Genomic DNA, 20,212 nt, shown 5'->3' on the forward strand with positions numbered 1-20,212 from the left:
AAAATGCACAGTGAGTCTCCATTCTTGAAAGAATTCAGATTTTGACTGGGATGGCCCTTAGTAACCTTACATAACTTTGAGATTGCTCTTCCTTTGAGCAAAGGGTTGGTCCAGATGCCCCTGTAACAGTAAACAGGCTGATTTTGTGCCAGCTTTTGTTTAGAATCATTGTCTATACTTGGTAGCAACAGGAGTTATTGAGAGAAGGCTTTGTTAAAATACTGGTCCAGTTCAGTCTTGGATGATGTATTCAAGATAATCCAAGTGTGAATACAAAGTTTCATTTAAGCACAACATTTGGAGGTTACTCGCCTGTCTAGGATAAGTTATATGGTACCTCTTATGGATCTGATGGAATTAGACATTTCAGTTAGATTAAGATGTTTATCTAATTAAAATGTAATTTCAAATTTCCAGATCTGATTTACTGTTATTGCATATCAAGTTTTTGAAATTCTATGTTTAAATGATGAAAGAAAGAGCGGGAATCATTGTACTAAAGTAATTTACCTAGAGGTGTTTCCTGCTGGGTGTTACTCAAAGCAATCATAATTAGAAGCTCAGTTTCTTCCTAATATTTTTATTTTTTATTTCCAGTTCCTATAGATGTACCTTTTTTGTAGGTGGAGACTACTGTTATATCTTCAACTCAATGTTCTTTCACAGTAGTGATATTTAAAGAATGTAATTTAATGTTTTCTAAGGAACATACTTTATTTTAGCTACTGAAAAGTTATATGCTAGTTGAGAATTTAATTTTGTAGCTTAGTGCAAGAAGGAATGCATTGAAATGTACAGCAGTGTTAGGCATTAAAAGGTAGTTATTAGGAAATAAGAGTTCTGGAATATGAATCCACAAGCTTTATAAAATAGTGACTTGTTAAAAAGCCATGAATAAAAGAAGAAGTTATCACTTGTGGATATAAAGTTGCTGTCTATCCTCAGCATATGGAAGGTTGGGAATACCTGTCAGGAAATGTTTGATGACCTTGAGAGCAGCAGAAATAAAAGTAGGATAAAATTCAAGTGCGAAGTGTTGGTACATTTAAAGATTCATTACTAGAATTTATGCTGAAAACAGACAGCTTTTCAGCACTGTATGTCAGAGGAAGCATAAGATCTCTATGTATTAATGTTATTACAAAATACTTAGTCATCAGTAAAATGAGACTATTAAAAAGCGTGTGCAGTTTTTTTAATCTGTCAGGAAAGATATGTCTTTGTAGAAATATTCAGGTATCAGAATACGTGCATTGACAAAGTATTGGTGTGTGATTCTTTTGGACTCAGGAGAATAATCAGATAGCATCAAGTGTAGAGGATAAAAAGAAGGTTGGAAAAATTTATTTGATGCGAAAAATTATTTTTGCAACAGAGGGCTGTCAGCATAAGCTACAGTGCAGCTAAACTAATTAAAACTAATTAGAACTAATTTGTTTACATGACTTTTGGGCTACAGCTGGCTCGTGTCCAACTAGCTCGAAGTGTTTACAAGTGGTACTCTTAATATTTGACCTGTTCATGCCTCAATTCCCAAGCCTTTTTTCTCTCTTGTTCCATTTCTGAGCTTGGGACTATGTTTTGGGTTTTTTTGGTGTTTTTTTTTAAGTGATTCTCCTGCAGTTAAATTTGTCAAGAGTATACACTGCTTGTGTTCTACAGTCCTGTCTTTAGGGGCTTGCAGAGGGGATGACACAGATGAGCTCTAAATTTTCTGGAAGGAGTCACATCTGGAAAGGAGAGGAGCTACCGGCCAAGAGGATGCAAGAAAAAGGGAACATAAACTGACTGTGAATAATTCCAGTCTGGGAATTTATATAAAGCCCTAGAATGCAAAAGAATGAGATACTGGAATTGCATTCCAGTAAGAATGATGAAGGCAAAATGTTTATGAAATTACTAAATACTTGAAGTACATTATGTGATGTAAATTATAATGGTCTGAACTTCATGATCAAGGGATATTCTTATTTTGTAAGAAAACACTGTGTGAAAATGGTTTCATAATTTCTGATGTGAAAATATAAAGTCTGTAAATAACAAAAGTTGCAAGAACCTGAATATTATATATATGGGACTAGTATATTTAGCCGTATTTCGAGTAATGGAATTACTGGTAGTTTTAGACTGTAGCTGTCTTTGAAAGGGAACTTAATATCTAATTATTCAGGCAGCCTTCTAAATGTATACTGAGTTTTTACATTGATAGCTAAAATTTCTGGGGTTTTGTGGTTTTTGTTTTTTCTGTTGGGAAGGTAGAGTCATTGGTACTAAGAGAAGGTGAGATTAATTTGTCCCCCTCACCTCGTTCAGCTGGAACTTACTATTCATACGTAAATCCACTGGTGCTAATAGGATTAAGATTTCTGAGTATCTTAAGGTGGAAATGAAACAAACATTTGTAGTGTTGAGCTGTTTCCATTGAAGGATTTTGCAAGTATAATGCAGGACCAAAGAAGTGGTGTGTTTGAAAGGAAGAACCTGATTTGATGCTGCGTTTGAAGGTGGACACTTAGAAAACAAATGCACTTGCTCTGCATGTTCCTTTTCTTTGAAATGAGTGCATTTCAAAGAAATGGTGTTGATTTGTAGTCAATGCTGCTATAGGAGCTATTTTTTTGAGATAAGAGAATGGCATTGAATGTACTATGTGATTCACAAAAAAATCCTGTAGTTAAGACCCTGTTTTGGAAAGCTTGCTTTCTAAATGCATATTGTATTACTCAGTCTCTTTACCAAAACTATTTCTGTTGCTGAAGTACATTTCTTTGTTTCAAAGTAATTGACTGTTTCATTTCTACTCTAGAATAGTTTTGCTCTGTCTTCATGTATACTCAGAGGGGACTTTTGTTCGTGAATGCTTCTGTGAATGACCGTTTGATAAATTTTAGAAAAGAGTGTGGAAGGAATGAAGGAGGCTGAGTAGTTTTGTTCTGTTTCTGTATCTTAGCAGATGTGCCATCCCATTTCTGTACAAATTTGAAGAAAAATTGAGGCATCAACAGGTGAGTTTGCCTAGACTAAAAATCATGTAGCAAATGAATTGATAGTTAAAAAAAGGAACCATGTTCTTTCTAGCCCAGTTTGGAGGCCAATGCTTTGCCATTATTTCAGTCCATATGCTTGGAGCCAAAGAATGGGTTGCTTATGATAGAGAAACTTGTTTTATACGAAAATCAGAGACCACATGAGTTTAATCTACACCTTGAACTGCAGTCTTATAAACAATGGTGGTGGACATGGTGATATATCTTCCCTTCTTTACCTAACAAGGTCAGTGATCCTTAACTGAGGAGAAAATACATTGTGAATTCCCCTATCCCAAGAACATAGTAAATAGAGTGAATAGCATTATGATACTTGGCTATATCATTATTCTTTACTAGGTGTTAATATAATGAAATTTTAGAACCATTTGTAGTCACCAGTATGCAATTTCTGTCCCTTGCAGTCGAAAAAGAATGAAAACTTTCAGAGTACAAACTGATTCTGTTGTGCTCTCTTCCCCTTAACGTTTTTGATTAATTTGAAATAATTTGAAAATGCATTGGAAGAAAAACTTTTAATTTTGGCAGTTACAGAAAGTTAAATACTTACAGTTCTTGAGGTTTACAAAATTTGTGTGAAACTAGACAGTATTTCTACTTGTAAAATTTAGGTTTGAACAAGCAGATTCAATTTTATCAGTGAAGTAAAGCTGGAAATAAGTATATGTAGATGAGACTTTGTTTATATTACTTTAATATTCTAAGTTGCTGCTGGTTATGTTACCTTCATTTCATGACTTAGTAAGTTGCAACAGCATTTCAGGATCCCTCTTCCATTGAATCATGGATTTGGTAAACCACCTCTGAGTTAAGTTGCTAGTCTGTTCAACTTGCTGACTATCATATGTCACTTTCTGTAGTATTTCCTTATCTATTGAGGTAAGTTTCTTAAGACTGTGAGTGCAGTTCCTTAACTTAATTTCTTACAGAAAGAAACACAGTTGTACCAGATTCTGAAACTTTTCTGCCAGTCAGCTGTGTCTGAAAGAGAGGCACAGTTTGCTGTGGCATGCTTCCTGAAGGCTGTCTTGGCCAAATGTAGCATAAGCTTTAATTAGTTCTTCCCAGCCATGTTGTCTCAGAATAAAATCAGTCATAACTTCACTTTATAGCATTGTCCAGCATCCATGTAGCTCTGAATTAGGAATGGGATGTTGTGTGTTGTATGTAATATATCTGTAACTTGATAAATAAGAGTGATCCATAAACTGATAGATAAGGGATAAAAGATGAAGTTCAAGTTGGTATGAATACGAAGCTGCATAAAACAAGTTCTCCTTGGTTCTGCAGCACATGAAACTGTTTTGCTCTGTCTCTATATACAGAGACAGGGAGAGAAACAGAGTTCTGCAGGGTGCCAGAATTCTCAGATGATAAGTTTAAACACTGGCTGGTGTAAATTCTTCTGGCAATTCTGAAACACAAGTGTGAGAGGGAAAACCTTGCAGTATTAGCCTAGTTTTGTTATCAGGAGGCACACTTAAAAAACCCAAAAGAATTCTCAGCTTTCTTAGCCTGAAGGCAGTTTTGCAGAGCTGAAATACAGTTTTTAAATTCTCACATATTTTCTTTCTAAAACTTAAAAAATCCTTTCTAGTCTGCGTTAAAATTGAGTTTATATAATGGAGAAACCTTTCTGACCCAAAGTATGTACACAATAATTTTCTTTATTCTGATTACTTGTTTATATAGTGCTATAAATTGATACATTTTTGTTTGTTATGGTTTTTTGCATTAGATTTTTCAACAACTGTTAGAATTGCAAAAATTGCATTCTCCTCTACAACTGTGGAAGTAACTACTGTTCGTTTTCATTGGTAGCAAAGGGTTGTTTATAAGGTAGACTACCTTGACTTGCCTACCTTTTCTCCTATTCTGTGCACTGTTTGTTGCAAAAATCAAGTGCTTCAGGTTTTTGTAATGTTGAAAATACTTCCCAGTGTTTTGGTTTTACTGGTAAGACTGTGCTGTAGGAATTGCGGGCACTGAGGCCAGCTGTATGCTGAGTGTTAATAATGGTTAATTCAGCAGTTGAAAGGCATTGTATTTGGTGATCCAAGAGAAGGGTTGCTGCAAAAGGAGAAATCTAAACTACAGGTACACTCTGATTGGGGAAATAGAAAAGTCAGATTCGTGGATGTGTTCCTCTTTCAACTTCTTTATCTGGTTGCAGAAAGCTTGTTTAACCAAAATTCTTCATATTTGTCAAAGCAGGACTGGGAAGCCTGTGACTCATATCGAGTACTATCACTTAAAGCTGAAAGCTGAGTCTTGTACAGTTCCATGAATACGTGAATTGAGAAGAGTAGAAAAGACTTCATTGTATCCACTAATCATGTAGAAAAAAATGTCTCTGTCATTATAGATATTTTGAATTTTGTTTTAAAAGCCCCTTCCAGCTGGAGACGTTGAGATACTCATTTCTTTTTGGAAGATGCTTTTTAAAAGCCTCTGGTGGTTTTTATTAGGTTTGGTTTTTTATTTGTTATTCTTATTTACAGTAGAAGGGATTTTTTTTGACTATTTACTGTACATGCTAGCTGTTTTCAAGCAAGTAACTTACTTTCTGCATTCCATCAAAGTAATGCATGGAATAGAATTAAAAGCCAAAAGTAAAAACTACAATATGGAATAGCTTTGGAAATCAAAGTTTAGTGTAGACTTAATTCTTTGTACAATTTGGTACAATTTCTGAATTACTGATGCCCTTTTAGCTTGTGGTAACCTTTTATAGCTGTATATACTCTTGGTATATGGTTATGTGGTTAATTGTGACTTACTTGGTCTAAAGATAGAGGCTAATGTTAAATTCAGGAGAAGTTTTTGCTTTGTTACTGTCACTGTCAAGATTAGAAATGTTACTTTCCCCGGGGCCTTTGTAATCTAAAACTCTCACTGCTTGCTCTTAAAATGAAAATGGAGAAAATTACTACTAGAGTAGGAGTTCAAAAACAGAGTATTCTGCAATTATTGAAAATACTAATGTTGCTAATATACTGTTGCTCAATGGATTGTTTACACTTTGACTTTTTGAACAGAGAGCCTTAGATTTTGGGAAATATTTTTTTTCCTAAGTCTAATAAAAGATGTCTTGATGGTTGAATTGTCTTTGGATTTATTTTGTTATAGAGCAAATCAGGTACTTCTGTGCCATCTTAAATAAAGATTACTGCTAAAGAAAATAAAGTGCATAGTCAATTTGAGTACATTGATTCTTTAAAAAATGGGAGGGTTTATATCCCCCCCACCCCAGTTTTCTGGACATCATGGTGTCCCTGCTTGAGCAGGAGATTGGACAAGATAATCTCCAGAGGTCACTTCCCTCAATATTCTGTGATTTTTTTGGGAAAAATGTAGTGAGATAATTACTCCTGGATGCATAAACACAGCAGTAGTTCTCTATTCCTTCCTTCTCCCTCAAAGGGTAAGGAGGTGGGGGGAACAAAGAAGGGAAAGCAAATGTGTGTTCAGTGTCTTTGGTATTTGTTGTCATGAACTGTTTACCTCATTGGTACTGAAAGACATTGTCCAGCTGCAGAGGTGATGGCAGTTTGCAGACCTTTCAGATTTAAAATTACTTGTTTTCTGCTGTTCTTCGTGTTGCATATTGAATAGGAGACCTTTAGAGAAATATCTGCATGGGCAGACCATATTTTATGCAATAATGGGATTAATACATACATCATGGACAGAGATAAATGATAAGCAGTTGGAGCAGGAGAAAGGCAGGTCAGGATACAACAAATGTGTGTATTGTGCCTTCCGTCAGCTAGATGCTGTTTTCAAGTGTTCCTGAACGTTTTGGAAAGTGTATTTTTGTTGCTTTTTAGTTATTTGTCTTTGTGCTGTCCTGTGCATCAGCAGAAGCCAAATTCCGTAACAGGATGGGAATCCCGGTTGGAGTTGCTGCTTAGATTTATCTGAACTCATTTTTCCATCTACCTCCCTGGTTTCTGTAAGTGCTCAGCCGTGTCTGCACATCCACCTGTCTGAGCCGCTGAGCTGCAGCTTTCTAACCGTGTGACTCAGCCTCATCCTTGGGAATTGTGTAAAAACAGCTGGTGAAACATAGGGCTAAAGGAACAGAACAAAACCAGACTGGAATACCAAGACATTAAATTTAAAAACATCCATTTTGGATGTGGGAAAAAGGTCAGCAAAACATAACTTGTTTGGTAGGTAATCACGTTCATTTCATGGACTGTTCAGAAAGCTCTTTGGCCTTATCTCTTTCATCCTTGTACTTTGTGGAATTGTTGTGAGATGAGGAGGTAGCCATGACAGATGGGCCATGTTCTGTGTTTTTCAAAGAAGTCTTCAAAGGAAGTGAAATTTTTTGCACCATTCCTCAGTTCTCAGCTCTTTGTGTCACAGTTTATGATCTGCTGTGCTCCTTAAGGTGAAAGTAAAATCTACTATATTGACAACAGTTCAATATTGAAATGTCATAGCTAATCTTCTGTTTTCTGTGCTCTACACACTTTTATTGTGATTGATAAGTTTGTACCAGAAATTGCGATAAGAAATTTACAAGGTGTAACTTGGAATTGTTCTTGTTTCTTGGAAAAACAAATGGGAAGCTAGTTCATAGGTGTATTATTTGTGTTCAGCTGAACTGTTTCAAAATGTGTGACTTTGCTCAAATAATTAGAAGTAAAGGCATTGCTCAATCCTTGTCTACCTCACAACACTTAAGACTTTTAATGCAAATTAACAGGAGGAATTAATTTAAAGTGATTGAATTGAGCTACATTAAACATTTGAATTTATATTCTCTTTCAGAATTAGCTTAAATTCAGTTGCTTTTATTTTACTATAAAATTAAGTTGTATTGAGTGAGCTCTACTCAAGTATGAAGAAAATTTCCAAACTGGTTTCAGTTAGTTAAGTTTGTTAAAAAAAAAAACCAGATGCATGTTTTAGGCAATTTCTATGAAAAGGAGATTTTCTTCAAAGTAGTGTGCTTCACTGTACTTGTTATATAGTAACTGGGTCATGGTATTCCTATCCACATAAATAATTACCTTTTGTTTTGCTGTAAATTATGACTTCTACAAGTATGTTGTCACTGTTGACAGCTATTCTGTGTTTCTTTGTGTTGCTGCAGTACCCAGTGAAAGTGAACTGAGAATGTTTAACATGGACAGGACACACATTAAAAATCCCCAAACATTTTTTGTGCATGACCATCATAATTTCATCTGATTGTTCTTGATAGAATGGTTGTTTATGGTGTGACAGTGGTAAGTTTGAAAACTTCCTAAGTTGCAAAGTGTAATCTTGGTGGAAGCTGTGAGTTTGCCTTAGCCTGTGAGCAGCTTTGCAAACTGCTTGGTGCAATTCCTGTGTAGTTTTGCTTCAGATTTGTAAATCTGCAGGCTATCAAGAGTAACATGTGGAAGATGGTCAGTAAGGTGAAGAGACACCACTTCGGAGGAATTTTATTTTTTTTTAAGTGCATCCCTCCTTTCAGTACAGTTTGTGAGCTTAAGAAACTTCTGTTGTGTTTTTGCTGCAGCTGTAGGAGAACCAGCAACAGCCACAGAAGTTCAGAATTACACAGGGCACTTTCATAGGTAACACGGTGAACCTGTCCCCGGACCTACAAGGACCAAACACCAGTATAATATTTTTCCTAGCTATTGAGACATTTCAGATTGTTACTGTCTAGCCCCAATTGCTCGTGGTAAGCTGGCCTTTATTTGAGCTTAGTTCATTAACAGTTATTGCAGCACAATATGTCTAGATGTTGTGTGGGCTATGCTTCAGGGTTTATTAGTAACTTTTTAAATGTGTTTGATTTTTTTTCCCTGAGCCCTTGTCTCCATTTGTTTTCTGTTCTATGTCTTTGAGCTCATTCTGCCTCAGAAGGTTAGCTGACTAGAGTGTGTGTGGAACTATCTCGGCTGACTAGTGATACTAGTTTACAGGCTTATTGGTAACTTCTTTGTTTATGATGTTAATAGGGATTGTAATAAATAGGATAGGGTGTATTCCTTTAAATACGTTCCTTTAAATGTCATAAAGTAAAACATCAAGGAATCCTGATACTAATTGTAGTCACAAAGTCATGGAGTTCTACAGTTTTAGCATTGATAGGTTGGATGGTGTGTTGTTCAAAAGGCTTATGTAATTCTCAATTTTAGCACACAAACACTAACTAAAATCAGTTATCAAACATAGAAAAATTTAATCTCTTGGAGTCTCTTACACAGTTACTGTATTTGACACTAACACTGCAATTGGGTTTTTTTGCAAGTTACCTTTGCTCTTGTGTTCAACCTTTCGTGGCAATATGTTTTTGCACGATGTTAGTAATCTTAATTAAAATGTTAAATTGCATTGATTATTTAGGGGTTTTTCTCTCTTAAATGTTAGCATACTTTCCTTTAGAGAGCGTATCTGCCTGTATGGTGCATAAACAATATATAATACCTCATTTACCTTGGTAAAATGAACCAAACAGAACAAATTTTCAGTAGTGAATGCTATAAAACCACAAAAATAATTATGTTGCCACTAATAGTGCAAATGTGTACAGCAGGACAGTATAAGGGGAGCTCTTTGTGTTTCTGCACACAGTCACTAAAAACACTGATTAATTTAATAATTTTCTACCTATTGATCATTAGGCACCTCTTTATCTGTAAGTCCTTCAGCCTAATAATTTTGAAAAGCATCAGCAAATTTCAGTTATAATTTACAAGGCCTGGAAGTCTCAAGACAATTTAGTTTGTGAAAATTGGTTGTTGAATAGAGGCGATTCTTGTGTTCCCATTGAGAAAGAGGCTGCAACGTGTGCTGTCTCTTCATCCAGCAGCTGAGAGGTGTGGGAGTGGGTTTGATTTGAGAGAGAGAAACTGGATATGTTACAGCGGGCTAGTAAAGAGAGTCTTTGCGTGGAGGAATTGCTTCATTGTGTTGAGAGGATGCGGGGAAGTAATACACCAATCCAGAAGAAAAGCATCTTAGCTACCTGCAGTGCTATATAGCATCTCTCTTGTACGTGTGAGAAGTTAAAGTGGAAAAACAGGCAACAAGATAAGTATTAGGACAAACAAAATATCACTGGTCAGTATTAATTCCAATATGAAGAGGAAGTGATGTGCTTTTGAAATGCAGCTCACTAAATCTGTTTATATAGAATTTTCCATTGGTGTTTATTGCAGATGGTTAAAGAAATGGTATACTGGTGCATCTGTTTTCTTAGTGTGTATGGAAGAAGTCTGGAGGGTTTTTAATTAATTTTCAAAGTCAAAAAAGAGGCGAAAATTGTGTGTCATGAAGACTTGTCTAAAATCAACTGCTGCCTCAAGAGGTTAATTTCTTACCAGTTTTGTTTTGTAAAGGTTATGAAGCATCTGAGAGAGTTCAAGGGCAGAAATGCAAGATTAAAAATTGGAAGAGACTACCAGTAGTTTTGGTTCAGTTTTTAATCACTAGGCTTTTAGTCTGGTTGAATTCCAGCCTAGAAAAGAACAAAGTCTTTAAAATACAAGTGGAAGTCAGTACACAACAGTTCTTAGGAAAGGGCAGCATTAGTAACAGCTAATATGAGACATTCCAGAAAGTTGAAAAAAACCAAACTGCTACTTCCTCCCTAACACGTGTCACAACTATTTTATTAACAAAGATGGATATTGCAATCTGAAGTGTTCTCCATTTGACAGAGCTGACTTAAATGAACTCTTTCATTTGCTTTTGCTCTTCTGTACATCCCTTAGCTATTTTCTTTCAATAAAATGAACTGTATGTAATACCAGCCACTGCATATGGGCCTGAGCAAGCACAGGGCTATACTCACTAAAAAGAACTTTTGCTTTCTTTGTTGAAGTAAAAATTGTGTGGAATATGTACTGCAGATGAGAAATAAGTGTATGAGCTACTGAAGTAGGTTGGTGTTTTCCTTTTATGTTTTTTTCTCAGTGATGGTTAGTGTCATGACTGCTCCACTTAAACTTCACAACGTTTTGCACAGTCCCACCTCTCAAGCCTGTCCTGGTGCTTCTGGATGGCATCCCTTCCCTCCAGTGTGGGAACTGCATCACATGCTCAGAGTTGTCAGCAAATTTGCCATGGGTGCACTCAATCCCACTGTCCCACAGATCAGGGAAGCTGCATATTACCTATAGGTATCAGTTCTCTGCAAATGGCTTGGTCTGAATTCGGGCATGGTCTGATTGTGTCAACTCCCTTTCTCTCTTGCCCTGGGAAGAGTTATTACAGGTGCAGAGCACAACTATTGCTTACCCTGGTAGAAGTATGTGTGCTCCTGCATTAGGGGATGTCTTTTGCTGAATTCACAGGCCAATCTCATTCCGTCTGTGCTTCTACTGCTCATACTGGTATTTCTCTTGCCATGTACTGTGGTGTCACTGCCACTGGTATCACATGGGCAGGAGAGACATCAGTGTCATTGTTACCAAATTAGAGCAGCACAGACCAAAGGAATGTGGCCGTAGTTACAGGTTAAGAAGTTGGGTGCTTTAAATTTTTTTCCCCGAAAGATTGCTTTATGCTGATAAGCAATTTACAATTGTACAGTATAGTATTTTTCACTGAGATTTTTTTTTTTTTACAGTGGTTGTAGTTTGTGGTGATTTGAGCACCTACTATAGGAAAAGACATTATGCTAATACTGGTTTAGAAGTTGTACTAGGTGATCCTTATTTCAAACTTTTTCATTTTTGACTTGTTTTGTCAGCATCACTGGTTCTGCTGCCTTATCACTTTATAAATGAAACATACAGATTTCACTAGTACATGCACACACACCCCCTCCCCTGCTTGCATTCCCCCGTTTCCTTTACCTCACTCCACATGCTGCAACCACCACTTTGGCTATTCAACTTAAATAAATATCCAGTAGCTTCATGTTTTCTTGTGTTACTATTTTAACCTTAGACAGCTTCACCAGGCAGCTGATTAATTAATATTCACTCTTCTGTTTCCAATACTGACTTTTTCTGAGATTGAATTAGTGTTAAATACTTTATGTTGTAAATGTGTATGTTTGCCCCTCCCCGGATACTTAAGTATTAAATTATGTTTTGTCAACTATATCTTCTTCTTTAGTATGTTTTTTGAAGTATTTTTGAAAGCATTTAGTTCTGGAAACTTACTGTCATTGTATAAAACTGTAGCTGTGGAATGGAAACCAGAAATCTGCCCTCTTGTGGATAAATCTGTATGATGTACCTCAGTCACAATATCTTATTTGAATTAGAACTGAAGGATATTAATTCATTCTCTTTGTGATTCTCATTCTTGAAGCAAATTTTTTAAAGGATAGTTTAGGGACTGATAGCTAGCAGAGATTTATGTAGTAACAAACAAGAAAAGTAGTTTTTTGCAAAATGTAGTTTAAAACTGACTGTGAGACAAAGGTTGCTAAATTGTGATTGCAGGTTTGCTGATTTAAACAAAAAGAAAATGTTCTCTTTTCATCTAAATTACAAATTAGCTACTACATAGTTGTACTGGTTTAATTTGCATATGCAGGTGAAGAAATCAAGATCCTGGTGCTGTCATTAAATCTATATGATGTTACTCAATATATAGGAAAGTGGAACTACCTTTTAAAGTACTATCATGTTAAATAAAGGTTCCATAATTTAAATGAAATAAAACAAGACTATTTAAAGTACTCTACTTAATAGAATGTATTTTAAAAAGAAAACCATAGGTGTCTAATATCGTAGCTTTTCTTTAAAATTTAATTTTAATCCACCTTTTTACTTCCTGGAAAATATCATGTCAGTTACATATAATTTATTGTTTTAAATCCAAAGATATAATAAGTTGAAGAATACCCTGGAGAATGAGGAATGAAACATTTAAAACTTCTGAATTCTGAGATAGGTTGCTTATCTTTGCATTGCTACTGAGCCTTTTTGTATTAGTGCATATAAATAGATTTTTCTTTTTAATTTGTTTTTTACTGTTCTCATGCATGCATATAGCAAAGCTGGGGAAAACGTGGTATTTTTGTTAGATACAAGACAGTTTCTGAACCAAGAGGAATGTTTCATAAATTCAGAGCTTATACCTTCCTATGATAACCAGAGTGGTCAGAGTCCTCTCATAATTTCATTGGTAGTTAAATGCTGCAATATCTGAAAAAATACAATTGCAATTTGTTTCTATTTCTTATTTTATTTTAACAGGGTAATTTTTTTGGTTTGTTTGCTTGGGTTGTTGCTTTTTTTTTTTTCTTTTATGCTTGTAATTTCTCTTCACTGGATGTCAGTGTCTGTACTTAAATTGTTCCCAACTTACTTTTATCTTCTCTTTGTCCCTTTATTTTGCCCTTGCATTAAAGGGGAATATAGATAATTAAAACAAAAAAAAAGGGGGGGAAAGAAGATAACACACAAATATAAATCATTAAAAAAAAACAAAAGGGAAAAGGACAGCTTACAAAAATAACACTTTAATGTGTACTTATTATCCATAGCCTAAACTTTTTTAATATTACTTTCCATCCTATCTTGGTTTGGCTTTGCTTTATTAGTGTGTATTATGATAACTTTTTCATGTGTTAGTCTTTAAATACACTGCCATTTCACTGTTTTCCTTTCACTGAGGGTTTCTTTGTGTTGCTTCCTTTGTACATTGCAGTTCCTTCCTCCCTAAAATGTCTTCTATGGTATCTGTTCTTTCTTATAAAGAAGCAAGAGTATAAATACCTATATACTGAATATCCAAGATCTCATACATATATGTAGACTGAATTTCTTGTACTCTCTTTGAACTGCTACGCTGCAGTCTAATGCATTGGTTGAAGGCCTTCCAGTGTAGATCTTTGATTTCCTTAATTCAGCTAATATAACTAACAGTTTCACTTTTTTCAGTTAAGGGGTAAAAATGTTATAGTATTGGTAACAATTACTGAACAAACCTGGAAATGGAAAATTTTTAGATATTGAAAATGATGATTCTTCTTGACTAGTTGTGAGCTGCTACGATAGCACTTCTAACTCTTCTTACATTTGGGGAATGGTGGTAGGGGAGAAAACCCCAGCAAAACTTGCCTGACAGTCAGTATTGTTACATGCTGTTCTGATATTTTGTATGTAAAAACCTATACTGTCTTGAGCTGTCAATCTTTATTCCTCTAAGTGCTTGAGATTTTAAAATCTTTAAGCGAGTGAGTTTATTGATGTTCTCAGTAGCATCAAGTTTGAGTTGTAATTTCACTGGATCCCAGTCTCTGCTTCTGGAATTGAATCCCACCTTGTCTGCCAATTTTATAACAGATGCAATTTTGCCCTCAACACAACAGCTGTAGTATTTGGACCCAGATATTACTATGTGGTTTCTTCATCTTGTGTTTGTTTTATAAACTAATCCTATCACTTAATCCCATCAGTCTCTCTTTCTCTCTTGTTTACTCTCATCTGTTTATTCATTTCATCATGCTTGCAAAAACTTCATAATGTCAGAGATAGACTTCTTGAATTACCATGCTTAGCCCCCAGCTGGTGCAGGCAACCACATCCCATCCCTTTTTAACATCTGTACAATCCGCCTTTGGAGTAGTGGTGTTGCTTATCTATACTAATGGAAGGCTGTTCAAGAAATTGGCAGCTCTGATGGTGAAAAGCTCTTTTCTGTTTTTCTTCTTGCTTTCATTCACGTGCCCATTTATTGTTGTGTTAGCATTGCTCTGTGGCTTTCTTCCTTTGTAACCTTCTTTGACCGCCTTAGAGAGAGCAACCACATCCCCTCTTGACCTTTGTTTTGTTAATTAAACAAACCAACCCCTTTTTCTCTTCTCTTTCAAAGAAAGTTTACTTTTCCCCTGACCATCCCAGCTCACTGCACTTGCTCCACTCTCAGGTCTGGACCTTGCCATGTTCAGGTTTCTTATCACGTATCTGTGGAAAAGATTTCTAATTTTATGTGTCTGGTTTTGGAGGAATTTTTCCTGTAAAATGTCTGTATAATTTATTTATTGTGGCGGTAATACTTGAATTAGGAATGAACTTGAATTAGGAGTGACAGCTTCTGCGTTAACAGCTTTCTCATGTGATGAGGAAGTGAAAGTGAATAGACTTTTTTTCTTATGTTTCACTGTTTCTGTGCTACATAAAAATTTCTGATAATACTGGCTAGTGATGTGGTCTTTCTGTAGATGCAGTTTCAGTCAGGAGAAGCCACCAGACATGACATTTTTATAGTAAATATAACTTATGTGTGAAAGGTGTTCTTTAGTTTCTAGGCTTTCAGTGAAAAGTCAGATTCTAGAAGTGTTATCTCCTGTGGGTTTGTTGCTGCAGACTCATTATGGGACTCTTAGAGTATTTCTTTTATTTTTTTAAATTTCTTTTTTAGAATTGCTTATTTGTGGAATTAGGCAACCAGTGAAATTCTGCATATATTTGTATTCATTCAGGATAAAAAACCCTTGAGTATTGAGTAGTACTTGAAACTGCTCTATGGGATGTTTTCTCCTGGATTAAAAAAAAAAACAAACCAAACACAGCAACCCACATAGAATAACTATCTGTAGTCTGTAGCAGTTTCCTTACTTACTAGATTTCTGTATCTGCAATGTACTATATTTTTAATTTTAAAAAAAGTAATTTTAGGTTAGAATGAGACTCTGGCAGGTGCAGCAAAGGAAGTCAACTCACTGTCAGTTCTGTTAAACCTCAGTGTTAGTATTTTTTTCAACGAATGTGCAGACAGGGAATCTTTGAAAACCTAATTTCAGTGGCTGATGAAAACTTTGAGCAGAAAAAGACTTACTGTTTTCCTTGTCTTGGAGTCTATATATATTTATAAGCAGTGGTATTATATAATATTGCTGTATGTTGCTACATTGGTGTGACATGAGAAAGAATGAGATAAACATTACTAAGGAAATGACAAGGATCTTGTGGTTTGTATGTATTTCATATGTAATTCTCAAAAATGTAGGCTTGTAAAGTAAGCATAAGTAAATAATGATTTCAGCATTTCAGCAGGTAAGAGAAATGCTTATGTAAGGACTCTTTTTACAATTTCCCAAACTGACAACACAGGTGCCTGTTTACAACAGGTAACCACATATCAAATTCCTTTAATGTCTTCAGAAAAATCATGTCAATTTCATTATATACTAGGGGATTGTAATGTGTGATGTTTGTAAATTTCTGATAGTTTGGAACTGCAATTATTTTTTAGCAGTGTGGACTTCCTTACATTTGGGATCTTTACAATTAGTGAAAACTGAGCGAACTAATTCCCTTTTCTGTAGTTGAATATAAAATGTGCTGTTTTACAGGAAATAAATGAGCTAGTTCAGTGGTAGCAAAACTTTGTTTTTTTCCCCAGGAGGAATTAATAGTATTTCTGGTAGTAGTTTGACCAGACAGTGATATATTAAAGAGATATTTTATAATGTACTTAGATTTTGTATTTGTCAATTTGTTTGCTCCTTTATTTTTGAATCTGTAAATTGCTACTTTTAGTTTTGCTAGTCTCTTTAAGAAAATGCCTCCTTCTGCAAAATTGGGAAGCGAATATAACAACTAATTACTTCAATCGGTTATGCATTAAGTCCTATCACACTTCACCATGAACTAACAAGTTTTGTTACCAGTTTTTCAGTCAGTATTGTATAACCTGACCAAACTTTTTTTTTAATTGCCTTAACTTACATCTTTTTTTGATGAAGGAGTTGCTTCTGAGACCAGAAGGAAGCTTGCTTTTTAGTTGTCTAATGCCATCTGTTTTTAAAAATCTTCACTGTTCTATCCACTCTTGAAAAAAATTCACTCAGTATGCAACTAAAGGTAGTATGGTCTGTTTCATTTATGTTAATGAATTTAAAATTTTTCAAAAGTAAACTGAGAGATTGTATTTGGTTTTGTTCTTTTTGTTTTTGTGTTTAGTGCTTGGGAGATGGGAAGTAATGATAGCTGGCACCTGAACTGAAATATCTGTGTAGGCACTACTCTCCCAGAACTTCAGGATGAATGGGGATATGCCTCATGTTCCCATCACTACTCTTGCAGGGATTGCTAGTCTTACAGACCGTAAGTACTATTCTTTTTCTTGTCTTTACTATGCTGTTTTCTACCTCTTTGGTAAATACCTGCATTTTCAAAATACTAAAAAGATTTTTATTTTAAAATTCTTTAGAGTTAAATCTGTTTAAAATCAGACTTGACACTAAATATGTTAGTTTTGTTATTGCTGGAATTGTAAAACTCTATCCAAAAAAATCATGCATATTTAAGCATAAAGTGAAATGCAGGTTAAAAGAACGCTTGAGGAGACCTGAAACAAGATATAGGAACTCATTATTTGTTTGGAATATCACTCAGTAACATATCTGGGTACTGCACAAATAAAGAAAAACATATAGATGATGAAGCACTTCTCTAAAATATGCATCCTATCATCTTCACTGAAAAGAGAGAGACACAGGATTAGACTGATATGCAACTTCTCAAGAGAGTTGTAGAATATGTTGAATATACTTGAAACCTAGTTCATTAATTTTGAACTTTTTAATAGGTGCACAAAATGACTGCTAGAATAAAAATAAGCAGCTGAACCTGAGTCTTCTTTCTTTGCTGTTCAGCCTACAAAAGGAGCATATGAAGTGTGTGTGCTGACTTTAAATACGTCAGGAAGACAAAATGCAAGGAAAGAAAAAGAACTATTTACATTAAAAGCTGGTACTGACACAAAACCAAATCATTATAATGTGACCAAAAATTAATTTCTAGTGAAAACTAAGAGGAGATTTGTTATTCTATAGTGAGGTCCTAGAACAATCACTGCAGTAAGAGCAGTTGGGACAAAGAGGTGTCTTGGTTATGTAAAATGTAAGAAAGATTTTATAGCTCAGTTTTCTGTCTGAGGATAGTTGGATTCAGTGACCTAGGTGCTTCTTCTAAGCACTTCTGTTGTTACACTGTTGAAAATTGAAGGCTTTCCAAGAAACACTGGAAGTATATATCCAGCAATTGAATTTAATTCCTCACAGTAAAAAAGGCAGATGTATTGGAGGAAAAACCCACTTCATGTCCTTCTGGTATATTCTGAAGTATTTAAGTGGAAGATGCAGCTTATGTGTTTAGATGTGTATGTATGATCATGTATGTCTAATAATAGACCATCAGGATGCAAACAGTAAGTTTCTGGCTATGGACAGTTTTCCAGAATTAAGCATTTGCAGGTAAAGTTACTTAACTGGTAGAAGTCACTGATCAGATTCTGGTGCAAGAGTTCCTTTAGGCACTGAACTGGAATGGACAAGACTAGTTGCCCTGAAAACTGGTGACATGATGCCTGAAGGCAGCAGAGTAAGCTAGCGAAGTTTGCGCAGCTTTAATCAGTATGTTTTGCTGGTTTTGCTAATTTTTCCAAGTTTCAGGCACATTCAATTCAGGGTAATCTGATGCAAGTAATGAAAGCTAGTGTTTTTAATATATTACACACTGCTATATGAATTGCAATTTATTTCTAAGTACAGCAATGATATACATTATATGGGATAAAAATGCTGGAATCACCCCAATTTTTTTGAATAAGTAATTTCAAACTATGAAGGAACCAAAAGAATATGTTTCACTTAGGCTGTTTTGTTGTTTTTTTTTTTTTTTTTTTCTGAAGTTGTTTGTAATGGTTCAGTTAAAACCTTGATCACAGGGATGTGATCAGCCTGGTAACTTGCAGTTAGAGTCAGCTTGTTTTCCTGAGCCCATTGAAGTGACCTTCCTCTGTATCTAGCCTTTGGGCCTCCTCTGGCTTACCCTTCTCTGGTCTGAGTAACTCTGCAATCATCTGGTCAAGCCGCCTTGTATGTACACTTCCTTGTTATGTCTGAAGACCTAAGAATGCCCTCTGAAAATAAAGTGTGCTTATAATCTGATTGAAATAGTGTTTTCACTAAATCTTTTATGAGATTTGTAAGTTTTTCTGACTGAATTGGCACTTCAATGAGCACACCAACCAACAATGCTAGCCCTGTCTTGAGAAGATGGTTTGCATAGGAATAAATACAAGAAGAGAAGAAAAAACTGAGAATTAATTAGTGGATTTAATTGGTTGTTGGGTTGTTTGGTTTTTTTGGGGGGTTGTTTTTTTGGGTTTTTCTTTAAAGACCTTATGAAGTGGGAACACTGATTAAATATTGAGATTTGAGTAGAAAACTGGAAGTATATGTTCAATGCATTTATAGTACTGCATGTAGCTACAAAAATTTTGAATTTCCTTTTCTTAATCCATGCTTTTGGCTCCAACAGAAAGATGCCATAACATAATAAATAGCTTAATAGTCTTGAATGTTTAGAGAGTCCAATGTGGGTATGTGAGTGGGGACGTGTGTGTTTGTGTGTATGTATTCAAGAATTTTAAAAAATGCAGAAGTGTTCCCTGTGTTTTAAATCTAGCTCTTCCCAACATCTTGCATAACTCTCAAACCTTCAAGGTTCTAATTTTTCTCTTCATATTGCTACTGTACGTCATTTGCAAAAGATGTCTTTCTTAATCTCATAAGAGTGTAAGGGGGTGTCCACATTTGTATGCTTGTGTCTTGTGAATTGATTCTGAAGTTCTTCTGTTTTCTGATAACAGTTTTGAACCAGCTGCCTCTTCCATCACCTTTACCTGCCACCACAACAAAAAGCCTGCTTTTCAATGGACGGATAGCTGAAGAGGTGAACTGCCTTCTGGCTTGCAGGGATGAAAATCTGGTTTCACAGCTTGTCCACAGTCTCAATCAGGTGTCAACAGATCACATGTATGTATTTTGAACTTCTACATCAGATCACCATCCTTATTCCTTGAAATCAAAACTAACTGGATTGAGAAGGAAGTTTGTGAGAGTATGAAAATTAGAACATGCATGTTTTTCATTAGGCTTGCTTTGCAGATGGCTGCAATATAAGAGTCAAGTGTTTCAATCAGACGACGTTAATAATTGTTCAGCACCCCTTACGCATAACTGGGGGGGTTATTTTATAGATCTGGTGCTTATTCCTTCCTTGCTAGTTAAGAGTGCAGACATCGTGGTGTTGATTGTGCAATACTAATTTCTGTTCAACGTCAGTCACTAATGCGTGTAGACAAATTACATGCCCAAAAGAAAATTTTTGACACCTGTGTCAATTCTGATTAGGTATTGAACTTAAGTGTTTTAACAGTTGAGCCATCAAGTATGCTAA

At 35.4% G+C, this 20,212-nt stretch overlaps 1 protein-coding gene across 9 annotated transcripts in view; it reads left to right on the forward strand.

Moving 5' to 3' along the window:
- NIPBL (NIPBL cohesin loading factor) overlaps window positions 1-20,212 on the forward strand; it is a 141,421-nt gene that overhangs the window by 25,874 nt on the left and 95,335 nt on the right. For all 9 annotated transcript variants that reach the window (XM_069002177.1, XM_069002180.1, XM_069002178.1 and 6 more), the window contains 2 exons: window positions 16,928-17,071; window positions 19,623-19,788. In XM_069002177.1, coding sequence (XP_068858278.1) covers window positions 17,008-17,071; window positions 19,623-19,788 — 230 coding nt within the window. In that variant the 5' untranslated portion in view covers window positions 16,928-17,007. The remainder of the gene's footprint in view (window positions 1-16,927; window positions 17,072-19,622; window positions 19,789-20,212) is intronic.

Source organism: Aphelocoma coerulescens (genome assembly GCF_041296385.1).
Source record: "Aphelocoma coerulescens isolate FSJ_1873_10779 chromosome Z unlocalized genomic scaffold, UR_Acoe_1.0 ChrZ, whole genome shotgun sequence".
Taxonomy (NCBI): domain Eukaryota; kingdom Metazoa; phylum Chordata; class Aves; order Passeriformes; family Corvidae; genus Aphelocoma; species Aphelocoma coerulescens.